Source organism: Pseudochaenichthys georgianus, chromosome 12 (assembly GCF_902827115.2).
Source record: "Pseudochaenichthys georgianus chromosome 12, fPseGeo1.2, whole genome shotgun sequence".
NCBI lineage: Eukaryota > Metazoa > Chordata > Actinopteri > Perciformes > Channichthyidae > Pseudochaenichthys > Pseudochaenichthys georgianus.
In genome coordinates, this window is record NC_047514.1 from 14,621,989 (window position 1) to 14,642,354 (window position 20,366).

At 39.7% G+C, this 20,366-nt stretch overlaps 2 protein-coding genes across 4 annotated transcripts in view; both read left to right on the forward strand.

Annotated features, from left to right (window-relative positions):
- The first annotated feature begins 238 nt into the window (after positions 1 to 238).
- Positions 239 to 6,050, forward strand: ak1 (adenylate kinase 1). 2 transcript variants are annotated; one of them, XM_034095447.2, is made up of 7 exons: positions 239 to 353; positions 3,242 to 3,278; positions 4,087 to 4,122; positions 4,233 to 4,396; positions 4,796 to 4,912; positions 4,997 to 5,188; positions 5,271 to 6,050. In XM_034095447.2, the coding sequence occupies exons 2-7, from the start codon at positions 3,272 to 3,274 to the stop codon at positions 5,334 to 5,336; spliced, it is 582 nt and encodes a 193-aa protein (XP_033951338.1). In that variant the 5' UTR covers positions 239 to 353; positions 3,242 to 3,271; the 3' UTR covers positions 5,337 to 6,050. The 2 variants fall into 2 exon arrangements, with proteins under 2 accessions (XP_033951338.1, XP_033951337.1); XM_034095446.2 differs by lacking the exons at positions 239 to 353; positions 3,242 to 3,278 and adding an exon at positions 3,871 to 3,983.
- A 9,291-nt stretch (positions 6,051 to 15,341) lies between these two features.
- The window catches only part of eng (endoglin), a 43,177-nt gene continuing 38,152 nt past the window's right edge, over positions 15,342 to 20,366 (forward strand). Inside the window, exons 1-2 of one of the 2 annotated variants that reach the window (XM_034096594.1) lie at positions 15,342 to 15,426; positions 16,505 to 16,680. In XM_034096594.1, coding sequence (XP_033952485.1) covers positions 16,623 to 16,680 — 58 coding nt within the window. In that variant the 5' untranslated portion in view covers positions 15,342 to 15,426; positions 16,505 to 16,622. The remainder of the gene's footprint in view (positions 15,427 to 16,504; positions 16,681 to 20,366) is intronic. The other variant, XM_034096595.1, reaches the window with a different exon arrangement.

Below are 20,366 nucleotides of genomic sequence, written 5' to 3' on the forward strand. Positions count from 1 at the left end.
AATATAGATATAGAAGTATACAATACAAATAAGTGAAGCCCACCATTTTTAGTATAATCGAATGCTGCACAGAAAGCTCTCTAATGACTCAGTGTTCAGTTCTGTCACAGCCCCTCTCCCTCTCGGCTCTCCCCATAATTTCACCCATGCCTCCTTCTGCCCATCATCCGTTATTGCCCTCCCTCTTACCCAGAATGCACCGCCGGCTCAGCAGGCTCAGCTGAGCTATAAAAAGGCATAGGAAGGGGGAGGAAGGGCTGCCGTGCAGTAGGAACTGTGCAGACACACACACACGGGGATCCAGGAAAGGCAGCCCATTGCACTAGGATCTAGAGCCACACCGCCACCGAGAGGTCAGTACAGAGGACAAAGGCTCCATGGAGGTAGCATGAAATGACAGGGAGTGGGTCTGGCTGTCAGAGGCAGAGAGTGATATCAAAGAGAAGCAGAGTGGGCAGGGCTGTGTGATAAGATGGAGAGACTGTAATGGTAAACTGTCATCTGGTTTCCGAGACACATGGTTAGTCACACTGTCAAATAATGGTTGTCAGAAGATCAGGCATTTCTGTATACTTCAAGGCATGGTGCTCTTGTGTGTCATTGACAGTGAGGACACTCAATGCATGACATATTTGTTTTGCTACAAAATATGTATATCCTTTATTCCTATTCTTTGCCCCAGACATTTTATTGCAGATGGTTCCCTCTAATGAGATGTTAACATTATCCTCCATCTAGACACATTAAAGGTCATTGTCATGCATGCTGTAGCCTTTTAATTCCACTGCCATTCTTTTAGCCCAGTAATGGTCATTAACAACTGACTAGGGGGCTGATACTATTGATTCTAGTGAGTAGCTGCCCTACATTAAAGTGAACCAAAGCTTGCAATTTGGAACACTAACTACGTCCACAAAAGCCACAGCTAACACAGAAATAATCTTGCTCCATCCATCCTTTCATAAACACCATGGAATATCTCCCACTGCACTGACGTCAAAGGGTCCCCTGTTCTCCCTTAAAGGAACAGTACGCTCAGTAACCAGTGGTACACAAAGAGAATGCATTAAAGTGCTCAGTCAGTACTTTGTTTTCACTCCTGTTGCTTCTACTGGCTCACAGTGAAAGCTTCAGCCCCAGGTGCTTTTTAAGAATGGTCGACATGCTATCCCTTAACAGCCGAGTCTTTTTTCAGCAGGGCTAAATGTTAAAAAACAGTTATAAGACATGAGGGTGGGATGGCTCACTTAACATTTGGGAGGGGGTTGTGGTGAGTCCAGTATCTGTACAGTTCAACTTCAAGGATAGAATTACAGAGTCACATGCTCTCCTCATATCAGGTTACATACGGCTTATTGCATGGTATTACATGGTGTTAGATAATGACATATTAAACAATAGTTAACCAATCCTACAGAACATTTATTGGGCTTTGTCCTCATAAAGTCCAGTGCACACCAAAAACACCTCGCACACCAACTCTAGCACTGATAACGCCTGTGTTTGAAAATGTGTCAGCACAATCACACTTCAGCAAAGACATGTGATGTTTGGCTGCCACAATTCCATGCAGTATTGGATGTTGTCTGCACCGCATGAGAACCAGAACACCTCTGACATGCCAAAAAAGCAGGGGACCCAGACGATGGCACCATAATAGGCCAGGGAGGGATTCCCAAACAGGCTCTTTGCTGACTTGGATGCCGGCCTCCAAGTGACATTTACCACAGGGTCAAGTGACCATGACATAAAACCGGACACCTGAGGAGAAGGAGTGTTGAATTTGAGCATTTTCAGTTTGGGTGTACTCCTAATCTCGAACCAGGAAACACATCTTTGCTCTAGATATAAAACAAACCATGTACAGTATAATACAACAATATGTCTCACTCTGCTGCAGCCTAGCTACAATAAAACAACTGATATCACCTTTATTATACCACACATACAATAAAGCTTATTTTTCAATCTGGCCTTATAGTAATTGTTTTTATTGCAAGTATGGGTCAGTGAACAAACAACCACATTGGTGTCAAAAGGTGAAATCCAGGTTTTGTTAAAGTAATCTAATGTCTTGCAATGTAGACTATGAGAAATAGGTTATCAGACTACATATCAAGACTTTGAGGGAAAGTCTAAATCCCCATGACTACATCTAGAGGTTTGATATATTTTTTGTGTGTAGTAGTATGTTCATTTCCTCCTGGTCACCATGCCTCGAAACTTAGATCCAAGCTTGACTCTTACCACGTAACTTAAGGTATCAGACCTTTTCCTGTCTCACAAATCTGCTTTAGCAAAACCTCTCAGGATCCTGGATGAACATACCGTGCCTGTGTGTGTGGATTTAGTAACTCATTGACAGACAAATATAATGGTCAAAACTGGAGAATGCATAACTGTATTGAAATCTGACTAACACCGTGATGTTATAGCAGTAATTGACAAAATGTAATCTACATTATTCACATTTACACTTATCTTAAGGTGGTATTCGGACTCTAAATGAGTGCCGAGCATCAGTAGCTGTATTGAAGAGATCAAACATAATTCAAAATCCATGCAAATGTACTGCATTTTATTCAAAGCATCATCCAATGTGACCTATGGAGTCCCTTCAGATGCTAAATTGCTTCGTTATTTTTGACACGGTCAGCACCTGTTGAGCCAACCGTTAAAGTTATTTAAAGCGAGATCTTTCAAACACTCATTTACAACCAGAGACACATGACACTTGCAAGCAGCTAGCTGAAGATATTTGTTTACAGAACGCCCAATAACTCCTTCCTCATTCGTGTGACTTTAAGTAATCTAAACCAGAAGTGTAAACGGGAAACCACATGGCTGTTTTCTTCCTTATATAACCAGGCATTTCCTGGCTCCATCGAATGTTGAGGGACTTGCACATTTTATCGGTAATAAGACACACAGAAAAGTTACTTAGCATTGTTTTTGGTCTATTTATAAAGTAAGTGCGTCCACTTTGGGAAGTCTTTGACAAGTTCTCACTCGAAAGGAAGGATGTGTGAAAAAAAGGGAAATGTATCATTTAAAAGTACAACATTTAAGTGGGTTTCTTGTGTTGGTCTACATTATTAAGTCGTACAAAATGTTTATAAAAGAAAATGAGGAACTGATACAAAAAAACACTGTTATGTAATGCTAAAGAAATGCTTTTGGGGAAGTTACTGAAGCAGTGAACTTGTTTAATAATTTTTCTGTGTCCTTTTCTGTCTTCCAGTTAAAGGAAACACTCATCTAACGCAACACAATGGCAGGTAAATAATATGTCTGGTTGATTGATGATTGATGATGATTAATTATGTGTGAATAAAAAAAGATAAAGCACAACCCAGGGTCTGATAGCAAAAAGCTCCCTTTGGAGGATTGTAATGCTGCTATGTCATTTTCATAGCACCAGCCTTTAGTTTCATTCTTACTGGATAAATGATAAGGCAGAAGCACACTTGTTTTATAAGACTCTACTGCCCTCTTATGGTGATTTTTTAGAATACAATAAAGACCTTACTTTTTCTTTGCTGAACTATGTAGGCCATTCTAAAAAGAAGTCCAGATTTTTACACGATATTGCATTTAATTAGGAACTAAATATTTTAAAACAATTATGTTTTGCATATAGTTACACCGCACACATTAACAACATATTTAGATACTTTAAAAAGTGTATGTCTCTCATTCAGTCATTTTAGAAACATATAAAATGTGTTGGTATATTTATAACTCAGACTTAGTTAGATGTAGTTCCATGAGAACAGTTACCTGGCTGAATAACAATATCAGGTCAGGAAACAACAGTTTCCATAGCAACACTGTTTGAGTAATAGCACAAAGCTATTCACCAAAGCAACAGTCAAAACAGGATAGAGGACCAGGCGACACAGTGCCTTGCGACTAACAAAAGGAAAATATGAGTACTTCTGATATCAATGAAGACCTTTCCTCTACTTCTGAGTGTCAAGATGGTTTGTTCTGAAATTAATTGACTTGTGAATGTAACTGTTTTAGAAGAAAGCTTTGTCATATCAAATGACATGTGTTGACTTCTTTTTGACATTCTCATTTCAGACAAAATTAAAGATGCAAAGATCATCTTTGTAGTGGGTGAGTACAATTCACACACTTACATAATGTTGTTTTATTTTGCACCGTCACAGCACATTGAGAAGCTGCTCTGTCTTGGCACACCAATATATTTAGCCTTTCTTTCTCAGGTGGGCCTGGCTCTGGAAAGGGCACCCAGTGTGAGAAAGTGGTTGCCAAGTATGGCTACACTCACTTGTCATCAGGAGATCTGCTCCGTGCTGAGGTGTCTTCTGGCTCAGATAGGGGGAAGCAGCTCCAGGCCATCATGCAGAAGGGAGAGCTTGTGCCCCTGGTAAGAGAAACGGACAGTCCTGTTATAAACGGTGTCGTTTTTCTCATACTGATATTCTGAACAATTTGTTGTATTTGCTGTAAAGTGTCTCTACTGTAGGCTATTTTTATTATATGTACAGCACTTTGGCTCGACCAAAAATCGTTTATAAATGTGCTATATAAATAAAACTTGATTTGATTTGATTTGAAACTCTGTCTGAGTGTATAAGGTCATTCAGAGTGGTGTTGATTCAACTTGATCTATAATACATCATCATTTAGGAGGTTGTAGTTTGTGGTGCTGTTTTCTTATTAAGCCTACCCTCATTGATATTTATGGGGTGGACAACATGTGTCAGTATAATAAAGTAGCAGATGAATATCATTGTGAAGGATAATGTGTTGTGTCTGCCTTCAGGACACAGTGTTAGACATGATTAAGGATGCCATGATCGCCAAGGCTGATGTCTCCAAGGGCTACCTTATCGATGGCTACCCCCGTGAGGTGAAACAGGGCGAGGAGTTTGAGAAGAAGGTAGGAAAGGGAACGAGGTGTTCATAAATCATCCCTGTAAAACAATGATAAAACCTCTAACAAGTTTATTACACTTGATCCCAGATTGGCAAACCCTGCCTGCTGCTCTACGTTGACGCTAAAGGAGAGACCATGGTCAAGAGGCTCATGAAGCGCGGTGAGACCAGCGGCCGCGCTGATGACAACGAGGAGACCATCAAGAAGCGCCTGGACTTGTATTACAAAGCAACCGAGCCAGTCATCGCCTTTTACGAGGGCCGCGGCATTGTCAGGAAGGTGGGTATCACTGCTATGAGAGTGACAATTCAAAATAAGATGTGAATTGTGTGTAAAATCTAACATATTGTCTTTATACTAGGTCGACTCTGAGCTGCCAGTGGATGAGGTCTTCAAGCAAGTCTCAACAGCTATTGATGCATTGTAAAGTAAAGCAACAGAGCTAGACGGTCTGGTTGTTGTTTTTTATCTTTATGTTGTCGTATCAATTTCCTAAGGACAAAACATGAACGAAATAATACATTTCCCACTCATTTTGGTAAAAATAACAACAAAACTGAAGGCCGTTGAGGATAAAAAATGCCTTAACTTTACTCCTCCTCCAGCAATAGGAGGCTCAAAGCTCAAACAACAGTGAGTCAGTTTAAAGCAGTTTTTGAGAATCCATTCTTTACATAAGTCTTGCTTTTTTTCTGTGCTAAACATGTGTGTCGATGTATCAAAGTGACATCTTGAAAGGTTGTGTATACAGGAGTTTTCAACATTCTACTAACCTTAGAGGCACCATGCTCACTCTGGGGCAAACCTGCACTTTACACAATCTTGTGTTCACCCATAGAGTATGGGAAAATAACACACTTGTTTATGATTGTGCCAATCATTGAACAAAAGGAGACAAACTGGTGAATATATATGTCTACATGCATTTAGTTGACAGATAGGTAGTGCCTCTCACAGAACATTTCAATTACTTTTCTTAAAGACCTATATTTCATACATTATTTTATATAAATCCATTTACAACTATGATTAAAGCACAGAGATATGTTTTTTCATCAAGATGTACACATGTAACATGGGTGTTTATAAAGTGTATGTTAAAAAAAGAACGAAACGATTAAAATATATACGAAAAACATGATATTTGATTAAATTGCGACTGTGTTTTTAAAAGATGTAATTTCCCATGACATGCAATCTTCATCACAGTTATTTTACCACCTCTTGGATGAAAGATGAAGCCAATATGAAAGCGCTTTAAACCTGCATTCTTTCTAATGGCCAGCAGGGGACACTGGTTGCAAAAATAAGTCAGATTGTATGATCGTCTATGAGGAAATGATGGAAATTCCCACTGGATTTAGTAACTCAGTAAATATTTTCCCGACAATCTTATTGTCTTAATCGCCAGTCATTTACAAAACAGCATAATGACAACTTCTTAAATGATGGTTCCACTTAGAGTTAAATACACAATAAAGCAGCATGTGCTTTGTCAATGGCCAAAAGTCCAGAAACCAATGGATAACGTCACGTTGACTATGTTCACCCCTGACATTTTGAATTATCCTGGAAAAACACCCACATATTAGCGAGGGACTTTGACAATGCATCACGTTTGAAAAAAAGGAAACACGTTCCATTCAGACAACATGGTCAGGGTGCTGGAGAATGTAGACTCAACAGGATACAGGACACACTGCTTCAGCTACAGCTCATCACTGTGATCATAACTTTTCCTTTGAGCTCATGATGACCCAAAGGTCTTCCTCTACCTCTCTCTCACACACACACACACACACACACACACACACACACACACACACACACACACACACACACACACACACACACACACACACACACACACACACACACACACACACACACACACACACACACACACGCACACACACACACACACGCACACACACACGCACGCACACACACACTTCCAGCTGGCCAAGCAAACACCGCAGCAGGTATCCGGGCTACCCTCTAAGGAGAGATCTGACTGCGCTGTGGGGATGAGGAAGAGGAAAACGGCTTCTGAAGGGGGACAGGATGTGTCCATCGGAAAGTCAATCAAGAAAAGGCGCCTGTGAGCACTTTCATAAAGCCATCGAGGATGCTGCCTGAATGCTAGGAATGCTGCTCTTACCTCAAAGGTACGAAACAAAGGGGGGAAATGTAGGGGGCAGTGCTACTTATCACGTACAGCAGATAGAGAAAGAAAGGGACACATGTGGAGGAAGAGAGGAAACCATGAGCTGATGGTTCACCATGTGTGGGCTTAACCTCCAGTCCTGCAGTTCAGGGATCACAACCTAGTTTTTATATTTTTCATATGGTGAAATAACTGGACATAAATGAAGGAAGGACACATATAATAATGAGGATAGACTTATAGATAAACATTTCAGTCACTATGATGATATGTGTGAGAGGAGATTAGGTAGGGTACATTGTTGTGTGTGTGTGTGTGTGTGTGTGTGTGTGTGTGTGTGTGTGTGTGTGTGTGTGTGTGTGTGTGTGTGTGTGTGTGTGTGTGTGTGTGTGTGTGTGTGTGTGTGTGTGTGTGTGTGTGTGTGTGTGTGTGTGTGTGTGTGTGTGTGTGTGTGTGTGTGATGTGTGGCGGAGAGAAAGCAAAAGATGGTGATTAGTAAGAATACATATGATGCATGTGATGTAACTTTAGTATCAATATAATATTCATATTAGCAATATTTATGATAATAAAAATACGGTAATCAAACAATATTACAAAAATGATAATGTAGTAATAATAATACACTTTATTTAAATGGCACCTTTCATGCAAGATTCCAACACACTCTCACTCCCTAAGCGTCCAGGAGCGACGTTTGGTCAGTGTCCGTGGCGTCCAGTTGTGACGCTCCTAGGCTCCTTCAGCGTCATAAAGGGACGCAAATAGCTTTAAACTGATTGCAATGTATTCCCATCTGCGGCGGGATTTGACGCTCATGGAAGCACGGCATTCGTTTGTGTCGGCTGCCCTTAAAGGCAATGTGAGCGTCCATTCCCATTGGATAACGGAGAATTGTACACCCGGAAGCAGGGGCGGACTGGCCATCGGGACGTTCGGGACGAATCCCGATGGGCCGGTACTGAAGTGGGCCGGTCGGACGATGTGGGCCGGCCAGTAACCGGCAGGGCTCGACATTAAATGGCCCGCTGGCCCGGAAGCACTATTTAGACACCCCGGGCCAGCATAACGTACTTTCCACTTGCCCGCTCGGGCCACTACAAATATTGCTTTAAAAAAATTGTCCTGCAGTATAGGTATTTTGACTAGCAATTTAGTTAAATTGTTTCGTTTATTAACGCTACAACATAGCATTCCGTGAGTCGGTTGTCTTTGTTGGGTGAAAAGCAAACAGCTGTTTGCTGCTGAGTGCAGCGTGAGCAGGCTCCCGTGAGCTTCCCGTGAGCGCGCTCCTTCAATACAGACTATCGCGCCGACATTCGCCAAAATGTTTTTAATACCAGCGGTAACCGGACAAGCGCCGTGCAAAAAACAATCTTCAAATAAAAGAAAGTCACCGGAGGAGTTAAAGGAGAGTGACGGGGAGCATGAGAAGAAGAGGGAGAGGAAGTTTCAGCTTGATGGATGGAGTTCGCTTCTAGTGGCAGTGACGCGTGCTAAAACCCTTTTTATAATCTATTATTCGAAAATTATAAAAGTAGGGTAGACATGTGGAGATTATCCGGCTGAACAAAACGTGCATTTATCAAACAGGTTTGTTTTCCACAGACCTTATTTCCAGCTATTTTCCAAAACCCTTGTCGAGGGAACCAGCACCTTACTTCCTGGTTTTAGGACGCGTCACTGGCTGCACCTCTCAATATGATGCCAGTATAAACAAGGTCTTCTATCGGCTCTGTACATCAATGCCGACCTATGCTGACAAGTAAGTGAAGAGTAGACAATATAAAGGTATTGGCGAAATGTCCCAGCAGTTTAGGATAATGAAGGTTCTAATCAAATCAATTACATAGCCATTACATGTCTAACTCCTAATGACAGGAAGGCAGAAAGCGCATTATACAAATAATAATACTCATAATAATAGCAGACATTTTTTAACAATGACCACAATATCATTATTTTAATAAACCAAATATGAACAATTGAGGAAAATTTGGAAGAACTGATGATTCAAATGTTGTAGTAATGTAGTTAGTGCATAAATTACAATTGCAACAAATGTGTTAATTTTCTTCATTATTAGTCGATTTTTTTTTTGTTGGACGAATGCTCTGGGCCAGTGGTTACAATGGTGGGGCCAGTGATAATACAAATCCATTTTACCCCCGGCCGGCGGTACCGAAGTGGGTCGGTCGAGAGTCCCGGACTGATTTGTAGTCCCAGTCCGCCCCTGCCCGGAAGTAAGTATTCCTCTTACTGTCGATTGATTTTACAGTGATATCTGCACTACTCATCGACTAAAAAACACCAGATTATCCTTGTTAATTACACAACATTGATTGGTTTAAAATGTGTGCAATGCTTTTGTATGTTTCCCCTTCGATTCGGAGAAACAAATATTTTTTCGGAGTAAAGGATGGCAGAACGCACTACACTACCCAGAATCCCCAGCTATCGTTTGGACTACACCATGTGCTCTGTTTGACAAACCCCGTTTTTTTTCACCATTCATTCCAATGGCTGGCGTCTTGTCACGTGATCCTCAAATTTCTCCCTGCAGAAAAAGAAAACATGGCCGAACTTCGTTTTATTCTCGGTGGAAAATGCCTATTTTAAAGTTAGTTTGGCCATTAAAATGCGTTTTGATGTCATTTGATGCGAGAAATATGAGTTGTTATTTCAGATTATGTGTGCAGTGGATGTACATGATCTTTAGTTTGCTAGTTATTACGAAGATTACTTCAGGAAATTGCGACGTTTTCATTGTTACCAAGGTGGTTGCTAGGGATGCTGCTATTGATATTATTTCTGTTATGTTGTGTAACTGTTTAATGGTGTTATCTTTATTGCTACCCCCCTCCCTGTCAATGTATAGTGTTGGTCCACAGCGCAAACATATTAGTTTAACAAAATCCGCATCTAAAGATAGCCTATGTTATTTTCCCCTGTGCAATTCCAGTCTCACATCTCAGAGCACATCGTTATTAACAAATACCGGAAACAGACCGAAAACATTTAAAAAAAATTAAATAATAATTTATTCCGAGTGTGCTTGCTTTTCTCTTTGAAAGTCATCACATAACGGCATTGTAATACACGGTTCGGCTGCATTAAATATTACATATCTGCCGTAGTTCTGTATTTATAGAGCCCTGATGAGAAGACTTCTAGACAAACATGAGGAACTGAAAACGTGACGTGGATCATAAATATATCAGCCATTAAACAACATCTTACATTTATTTTCACACAATACGTCTCCTTGCAGTATCAACACTAATTCGGCTGACTTTTATATTTGATCCAATTGGTAGATAGGCTGTATTTACACCATAAAGGTGCACAGCTGATATAAAGGGACACCTAGTGGTTAAAGCATGTTATTGAATTTCATTATTTTTATTATTAGATATTAATAGGATCCCTATAAAGTATTCATTACTCGTTATTCTCTACTAATAGTTAATTAAAGACTGTATATAATGACTATTTTGCACATCCCTTTCAAGATTTCAAGATGTTCTAAGGTTTATTGACATATCATTATAGGCCTACACAACTATGGTGTAGTTCTGCATTGAATGAAAAACTTGGGTCGCAGGTTCCTCAATAGTGCATTACAAGACATCTATCAATATTTGTGCATGCCTCCAGCAATGTTAACTATGTTGAAGCACTTATTTTAACTGATATTATACATAATGTATTATACTCTTATATATATTTACAACTGTTACACATGCTGATGTAACGCAAATGTTCCAACTTGGGATCAATACAGTATATCTTATTTTAAGTTGATCGATGGCTACTGCCATATTTGCAAAATTTGCCTCTGAACCTTGACAAGTGCATGTTTCAGGCTTATCAATTAATGTAATGTAATGTAATGTTATCAATTAACAACAGGGGTCACAAACATAAGACCAGCTGTTAAATAAAGCTCTTCTGACCTTAGCTGGCATGTGGGTATATATATTAATGCTGCCCATTATGGGCACAAGCAATTTTCAACCATTTATTAATTATATGTTTTAAATGTGAGTGTTTCATATCCCCTAAACCTCCAGGGATGTACACAGTTTAATACTGGCAACTTCTTATTATGGGAAATACGAAAACGTCTTTTAAAACTACAACTCGACGTGCCATAGATAGAGAACATGTTGCGAAACAGAATAGCCAGCATGTGTAGTTCTGAGGACGGGGTGGGGAGGGGGGGACGCGGTGGACCCGTTCAAATCCAGTTTTGGACAGTCTGCCGTGGTTCCATCCCATTTCAAGTGCTGTTCGAGAATCGGCGTAACCCTCGGAGCACACTCTCCAATCACAGAGCTTGAGGACTATCACGGGGTTTGTCAAACAGAGCACATGGTGTAGTCCAAACGATAGCTGGGGATTCTGGGTAGTGTAGTGTCTTCTGCCATCCTTTACTCCGAAAAAATATTTGTTTCTCCGAATCGAAGGGGAAAAATACAAAAGCATTGCACACAATTTAAACCAATCAATGTTGTGTAATTAACAAGGATAATCTGGTGTTTTTTAGTCGATGAGTAGTGCAGATATCACTGTAATATCAATCGACAGTAAGAGGAATACTTACTTCCGGGTGTACAATTCTCCGTTATCCAATGGAAATGGACGCTCACATTGCCTTTAAGGGCAGCCGACACAAACGAATGCCGTGCTTCCATGAGCATCAAATCCCGCCGCAGATGGGAATACATTGCAATCAGTTGAAAGCTATTTGCGTCCCTTTATGACGCTGAAGGAGCCTAGGAGCGTCACAACTGGACGACACAGACACTGACCAAACGTCGCTCCTGGACGCTTAGGGAGTGAGAGTGTGTTGAAGATTCAGCTCAAAGTGCTTTACTGATACAAAATAAAGATGGAGGAACATAATGGAAAACAAGTTATGAACAACCCGAAAGAGTTGTATCACAGAACCATATAACAATAAAACATGAACAGTAATACAACAAAAATTACCCCAAATGCTCCCAGCAAGGCAGATAAGATGGACCTGAAAATAGTGGGCATGCATAATAGTTGACATACAAGAGCCGCAGTGTCTGACATTATTTCAAGGACAGCAAGGTGAAATCAGCCATGAATATCACACATAGGTTTGGTATCACCTAAAATTGTCACTTTTAAATTAGGTTGCTAACTAATCAGATGGAAAATGAACTGTGGCGCGTGGCAGCTCAAGAAAAAAAATCAAAGCTTGTTGTCACATAGATTACGTATACATTATGCATACATGATACTTTTGTTTTTGTTGTCAGATAAAAGCAAAGCCAGAAATAACTTGATGAGTTGTGTATTGGGAATCCTCACTCCATCCAAGGGTGATATGGGGACATTCACAGATTAAAATATGCCCAGTTTGCTGAGAAATAATAATTTTTTCGACTGTCACAGACAATTACATGCGGCGTTGTTGCTCTAATGTAAAATTAACCACTCACTGATTACTGAATCCTAACTGCACTTAGTTAAAGTTCTATTAATAATTGAGAAATTATTTTACAAATGGGATACTTCTTAAATGAATGCCCTTTCAAATAGAAGCCCTATGGTATAGATGTACATTGAGAGAGTGTTTAAGGCTGACAGGCCTTTCATAGTATCACTCTTGGATATTACCGCTTCAAGTGAATGCGTCAGATCCCCCCTTGGAGGACGATAAGGAAACAAGCAGGCTGGCGCAGACACTTTATCCCCTCTCTCCTCTGCCATAGACTGCAGAGGGCTGGCACTACAGAGACCCAGTGGCACCATGCGGGAACCAACGTCAACCTGTGATGAAAGACGATGGCCGATTGTTTCCTGTTATTGAAACACTACTCATGGGTGGGGGTGGGGAGTAGGGGGCAGGCTCTAATAAAAAGGAAAGCCATTGAAGGAGAGTGCTACTGCAGAAGTGTCCTTGGGCCAGCCTCTGATGTGATGAAATACTTTAAATGAATGCCAACTGTGACATATGCCTCAGAAACTAAATCAGAGTCATGTTGACTGCTGGAGGATTGCAATTATTTAAGTAACACAGAGTCAAATTGTAGTAAACCATGTAATTCCTTTGTTTGTTGTGCTGCCTAAAGGAACGAGGTTAAGGCAGTTTCACAGAGTCAATGGGCAAATCATCAACAGTCTCAGAAAACAGGGCTCTATAAATAACTGTTGTCAATACACTATGGGATTTCAGCACTCTAACATGTCAATTCATAACATATGTTATCGACTGCTTTTGATCTGCAATCATCAATAAATTAGTCTTGTTAAAAGTCTAAAGTTCTAGTTCATATTAAGCACCATTTTCAATTGTTCAGGCAGATAAATCCTTTCAACAGTATCTTAAAAGGAGATACGCTTCACTTCAAACAATCCTTTCGACTTTTCTTTTCTCCAAATATGCGGATTAGGCGCACATAGAACTGAAAATAGCTTGACTGGCTTTTCTACTGAATGGAAGAGAGAATGGATGAGGAGAGAGACAGAGCTTCTGCTCTCCTGCTGTGTTCTAGTTTTGTTCTCAATAAGTACAGCACATCTCTTGGAGCAAAAAGAGACAAATTAAAAGAGTTGCCGTTTGAGAATTGTGTTTTAGTAATTGTTCAAAAGGCTTTTGTAGCACACAGCTCTGTTTTGCCAAGAGACTTTGTGTTGAGAGTTCATACGATGGAATGATGTCTCCTCTGAGTCTGTTCATTACAGAAAGGATGTTGTGTCTACGCTTTGTTCCAGATTTTTTCCCTCACAAAGTAGCATAGTGGGATATACTGTGAGGTATGTTATGTTGCTATATAAGAGAAGCCTATGGTGTTACCTCATTGTTCAGCAGATTGTAATGTTTACAATACAAGTGACATATACTGAGGTTAAAGTGAATACAGAAATGTCAAAGGCTATTACGTGTGGCTCCAACCTTCTATAGTAGCATAGTTTTTCAAGATTCAAGATTTAAATGTTATATTGTCATATGTACAACCGCTTCAGTGTAGTTGTTGGCTATAAAATGTTTTATTCCACATAAATAAAACTGATCCATAAAGAAATAAAACACACAACAGAAATAGTGCAAGTGACATGATGGTGCAAGTAAAATCCAGTAATACGTTCACTTACAAAACCAAGGTATTTAGTCATACTTCGTCTTAAAATTCTGATGATAATCCACACAATGTTCCACATGAGAATGTATTCTGTGGAACCCACAGGAATTATAAATATTTTAACTGTAACCATTATTACCATCAGGGAAGGGTGAGCATTCATTTGGTTTCAATATGCAACCTTGCAGCTACTGTAGATGCCACTTTATCTTACACACAGCTCCTTCTAGTGTTATGTTGACAGGTATTTCAATATCACAGTGAGACTGAGTTTGAAGACAAGTAATGGTAAAGGTAAGGTAGACATACATCAGAATAGTATAGACACTTCTGTGATAACATACAACAATTAGAATGTAAGGCTACCAAATATAAATAATTGAAGCGCTTAAAAGTAAAGAGACAGTGCTATACAATCACAAAATTGCAGTAATGTTAAGTAATACGTACATTTACTAAAGTACTGTACTTAAGTACAGTTTTGAGGTACTTGTACTTAACTTGAGTATTGCACTTTTTTGTACTTTGTACTTGTACTACAATTAAAAGGTAAATCGTGCACTTTTACTCCACTACATTTTCCTTTTCCATTCCTTTATTTACTTTACAGATTTGGATTAATGATAGGAAATATAAACACACTTAAATAAGACTTTAGTTACTCCTCTAGTAAATTCACAACCCTGCAGTATACAAAGTAATTACAACTAGTTTCACATTTACCAGCTTTGATGTATCAATATTTATAATCAAAACATATGATATATATTATTCTGAAATGGGCTGATCTGCATGATAAGTACTTGTACTTTTGGTAGCCTACTTTAAGTACATTTTGATGCTAATACTCTTTCTACTTTTACTTGAGTAACATTTTGATTGCAGGACAAGAGTATTCCTACACTCTTGTTCTTCTACTTTTACTTGAGTACAAGATCTGAGAGTAGGCTACTTTACCCTCCTCTGCAAAATTGGTTATATTAACACCAGTTTTTAATATATTGCTGTGTTGACTACATTAAAGAATGCTATGTCAGGGAGGGGGAGCACCATAGGGCAGCACTTAATAGGAAAAGGGGGGAAAAGGCCGGTGGGAGGGCTACAAAAGTCATTGTGCACCGCCCCGCAGCTCACAAAGTTTGGAAAGTCCTGACTTCGTTACACCGGCCACATCCTCGCGCGTGGATTATAAAGCATATCTAATTCAAGACAGCCACCCTGCCTAAAAAGTAAGTTTTGTGATTCATAACTTTCGTATTTCCACGGGGATGTGAAGTCTACGTCTTTAAAGCTATGTTCTTTCCCTGATATGATAGAGAGCAGTAATTTAGCCATGCTCTTTCCTCAATCCTCGACCAGTCCCTGTTAAATCTGTTTTGAAATGATTAGCTCACATTACGGTGGGAAGTGCTACTTCACAAAGTTTTAAAAACACGGAGTCATGTCCAAAAACGCTGATAGTCGTATATTTGTAATATTTACCTTTCTGTTTTGCCTTATTAATTCCATTATTACGAGTTAAGTTGTGGACTCAATTGCTTGTTTCGCCAACAAAACCTACTTTATTGATTTTTAAGTACAGTTTTAGTGATAAAGTTGCTAGTTTAAGATCTCAGTTTTGCCAAAAGTAGTGCGGGGAAATAACGTGACCGTTTTCCTTTGGAATTACATAAACAGTTTACACAGGCTCTTCCTTTCCCTCTATATGAATCATATAACCAGAGCAGTCTCCCCTCTTATCTGATCTAGGCATTGTGATATTATTTAAAGAAAGCGATGCAGGGTTGCTTCCTGAAACGGGGTCGACCAGAAGTGAGTGACCACCAGATAACCCTTAGGTTCAGACCCTCATTGTGCACCAGGAAGGTGGACAGAAATATTGTCTCAGGAGGAAAATCCTGTCATCCCACTGGATGAATTTAAGACATTTGAGCATCATTTCCCTTACTGTCAGTGATGAATAGGTTCTGTAAATGACTAATGCCCTTTGTGTTCTCAATCATTTTGTTCCATGGAGCTGGCAATAAATCACATATTCTATATTAGATGTGGTAAACTGCACTTTAAATGTTCATGTTCTTATGACCACACAAATGGTTTATCAGCATGTGTGTTTTATCCTTTTCATGACAGTCTTGAACAACAGGATACAGATTTGCATACACTACTTGTATTTTAATATTGTACGCTGAGTATGAGATTGGCAGTTTGTCACATCCTTATCAACCATCACATTTCCTTATTGATTCCCGGCTTATTTTTCTCCACCTTTTCACATTTTAACGCTTGGTATTGTCTGCTCCACAGCTGACACTGTCACTTCTGCTCTGCCTCTGCAGACAAGGACACTTCAACCTCTGCTCGAGCATCTTCACACCCCAGAGACTCCGCTTCTGCCAACAGCTCCAACTTAAACTAAACAGAGATGGAGGGTCACGTGGTGCTGTTTGCCCTGCTTCTGTGCATCTCTGCTGCAGCCTCTGGTAAGTGTACCAACTGATATTCAGTGTTTTCAGTGCTCAGCTGTTGTGTAACTGGGTTTCAAGCTAACATACTCTTTTTGAATAGTCTATAACCTTAGACATCAGGCCACTGTATTTGGAGTCTCCAAGGCTTATTCCTGTTAACAACAATTCTAATGTAATATAATTGTCCTCTGCTGTGTTTCTGAAGAGAAAAGGGTTTGCAATGCTGTTAGTGGTGTAGAGGGAGGCCGTGTGCAACATAGTACTAGTGAAGTTTGGGCTTGAATTATGTTTTTTTCCTTACAATAACTAAGAGATCATGTAGTATACAGTCTTAAGTATTACACAATAGCTACATTTAAAAGATAACTCCAAACAGTATAATTTCAACTACTAAACCACTGTCATCACTGCACTTGTTTGTGTCGTTGTTCAGGTTTAAGTGAAGAAAGAATATTTTATTGTAAGACTGCACAGGCACAAGAAGAAAGCAAACATGTGGGGTGATTTTGGATTCTATGTGATCCTCCTCAGTTGGCCTCCCTCTAACACTACATCCACTGGTTGCCTGTGGCTGCCCATATCAAATTCAAACATGTAATCCCTACAAGGTGGCAAAGGGATCTGAAACCCTCCATGTGCCCTCCGGCCATAATCCAGCCTTACGCCAGTGCTCTGCAGAGCTGCTTTGGGATGTTTGGTTCTCTCTTCCCTGCGGCACTCTGGCGTTTCAGTGGCCACCTGGCTTTCAATTAATAAAACAATGCTGGTTTATTTATTTGTTTTAGATTTATTATTTAATTTTGTGATTCAATATCAGTTCCAAATGTAGGGATCTGGTATAAAAATAGACAATGTCAAAGTGCAGTTTGTTTTAGTTATGAATATTTATTTCCCGGTAGATATACAGTTTTAAATCTATAGAGATTTACTGGTCTTTTCATCCGTATGAATCTGGTAGTAGTACTTTTTGGAAAAATGTTGGACTAGACTGTCTTTGACATGTTAAAACTACAAAACTCTGTTACAAGCTGCTTTTTAATAGCTGATTGTACATGTACAATACAACCCCCCTCAGACTGATGTAATGCAATATAGTTTGACATGAACTGTCAGAAAATGAGGTTGTCCGCATGAACTTTTCAGTGATGGACTTGAAGGTGAAACAGAGAGTTCAGCGCTCAATGACATTTTTTCATGCTCTGTATAATCATACACCAGCAAAATAAACTTCCATTTCCAACTTGCTTTTTAAATAAGGCAACTTGGCGCTGGCAGCATACATCACTGTCAATATTATGTGCCAGGAAAACAAGCCTGTTTGCTGAATCTGCCCTCAGAGCTGACCTACTGTATGACAAATCACAGTATTGCCACAAGTGCTAAACACCCCCTCAGCAGGGGTGCCGGTGGCAGGGATACAGAGGTATTTTTATGGCCAACTGGAAGACCTGCGTAGAGTTGACCTTGTGTAGCTCACACCGCGGGGGATCAGTCTCTCCGTCTGCTGGTGGAGTCTGCGAGGAGCTGTTTAGCCCAGCCTTAATTGCCTCCGCGACAAATTGTCCCCAAATCCCTAACATTTTATTTCTCTCTTTATATCTCTCCTCTTATTTTTTTGGGCTACAGCAGCTTGAGGAGAAGTCCCAGAGGGAGCTGTGACGCTGTTCTCAGACAGAAGCGTACATTGACCCCGTGTGCTGAATGTTGAAGCTTTTAATAAAAACATTAGTATGACACGTTGAGTTCCTATATCTCAGGCGTTGTTTATTTCTCATTATATAGTCCAGTATTGTCTTATTGATTTGTCATTTTCTCCGATATTGTCTCCTAGGCTTATTGGTATGTTGTTGTTGTTGAATAAATGATGCGAGAACATCAGGTGTGACTCAAAGACCCAAAGTATATTCCATACTGAATCAAATTGGCACATTCCTCGACTGAGCAAAGCAAAACAAAACCGCATCTACTGTATACAGCAATATTTCCTGGGAATTGATGTCTGTGTAGTCAAGTCAATGTGGGAGCAGATGCACACATCCCTCTGAAGAAGTAGACTGCAGCCTGCAACAAATCCCAAGACACTCCGGGTCAGTTTGCAGGCGATTGGATATGGAATATTATTTGAGCTTAATTTTGCTTTAGCTAACATTTTATATGTTTAACTCTCTTTCAGGTCCTTACTATCAAACTTGTTTGTCTGAAGACTGGTTGTAATGTACAGCAGCTATTGCATTCACAGTTTAAGTTACCCAATCATTTCTTGGTCATATCAACTGTACATCTAATTATATAGATGCATAACCAAGCCAAGTGACCCAGTAAAGCCAGAGGATAATGTCTAAGTCTAAGTCTGACACCAGATGTACTCTCTAGTTCCTGAAACTGCCAACTTTAATACTTTCTTAGTGTACCCCCCTGGCCTGAGTTCTGTTGTCATGCATTTTTAGACGAATGCTAATGACTGGCCATTTAAGGGAAATTGGTGTTTTGTAATTGTAACACTATGTCGGGAATAGTTTGTTATTGATAGTGAAAGTTTTATTAATTTGAAATGTAGTTTAGTGGTCCTAATACCAAATAATGGGAATAACAGTACTGCTGCAGCCCCAGATAAACTATCTCCTGAACTATCTGACCAATTATCCAATTTTGATGGAAATTGCTGGATGGTTCCTTCAGCGATATCCTAATTTCGACGGGACTCCTCCCGTTTTCATCTGCTCCGATTACTTTTAAAATCACCCGCTGCCTAATAGCCTATATATCTCTCAAACCCAGAGAAGACCAACCTTGCTTTCACCTCACACCTTCATTATTAAAACTCCCTGTGTATGCTGGGATCATTCAGGCCTCTCTTTCTTGTCTGCAGCTTATCCATAATCTGCAGACAGGCTTCTGTCAAGCTCCAATAAAACAGACAACATCACGCTGGTCTTAGCTTCACTGCACTGCCTCCCTGTGAGGTTAATTGTGTTTAATATTTTGCCGTTTGTTTTGAAGGCCTTACATGGTCCAGCCTATGGGTTTATCTTCGAGTCTAAATCCCTCCAGTTATTTAACTGTGGTATTTAATTGTGCCAAGATCATACAGGCGTTGATGTCTTTGCAATAGCTGAATGATTTCCCCTCTATGTTTTGGTCAGAGTCCTTTCTTTTTTAATAAAACATGCTAAATGCTTACCATTTCTCCAAAGATTTCACACTTTATTGCCTGTTTTCATTTACTGTTGGATGTTACTCTTTGGTTCATCTTATTATATTTCAGTTTGTTTGTGCACTGCTACCAGGTACTTGCAATTTTCTTGCAACTATTTTTGAAAAGTAAATGTATTTAATTTGGCGAACGGGCAAAGTACAAAATGTACCTATAAACACATGTTTACAAACCTTTAGAGAGTTACTGTAGCGATTCCATTTTTTTCATTCATTTATCTGGAGGAACATTTAAAAAACTGTCAAAACTGGAGCAGCAGAAGCCGTGATATACTGACTTTGAGTTTGTGTTCATGGTTCAACTGCCACAAAAATGGCAACATTTCCCATAATACAACTCAACAGTGTTTTTTATCTCGTGCTTTAAATATATACTGATCCTCTTGTGTGAAGTTGTCCTTTTTATGAGGCTTTTTAATCTTATAACTTTAGCATGTATGTGTTTTCCCTAGCTAGCATTACTAGGCTGTTGGACCTTTTCCAAGTAC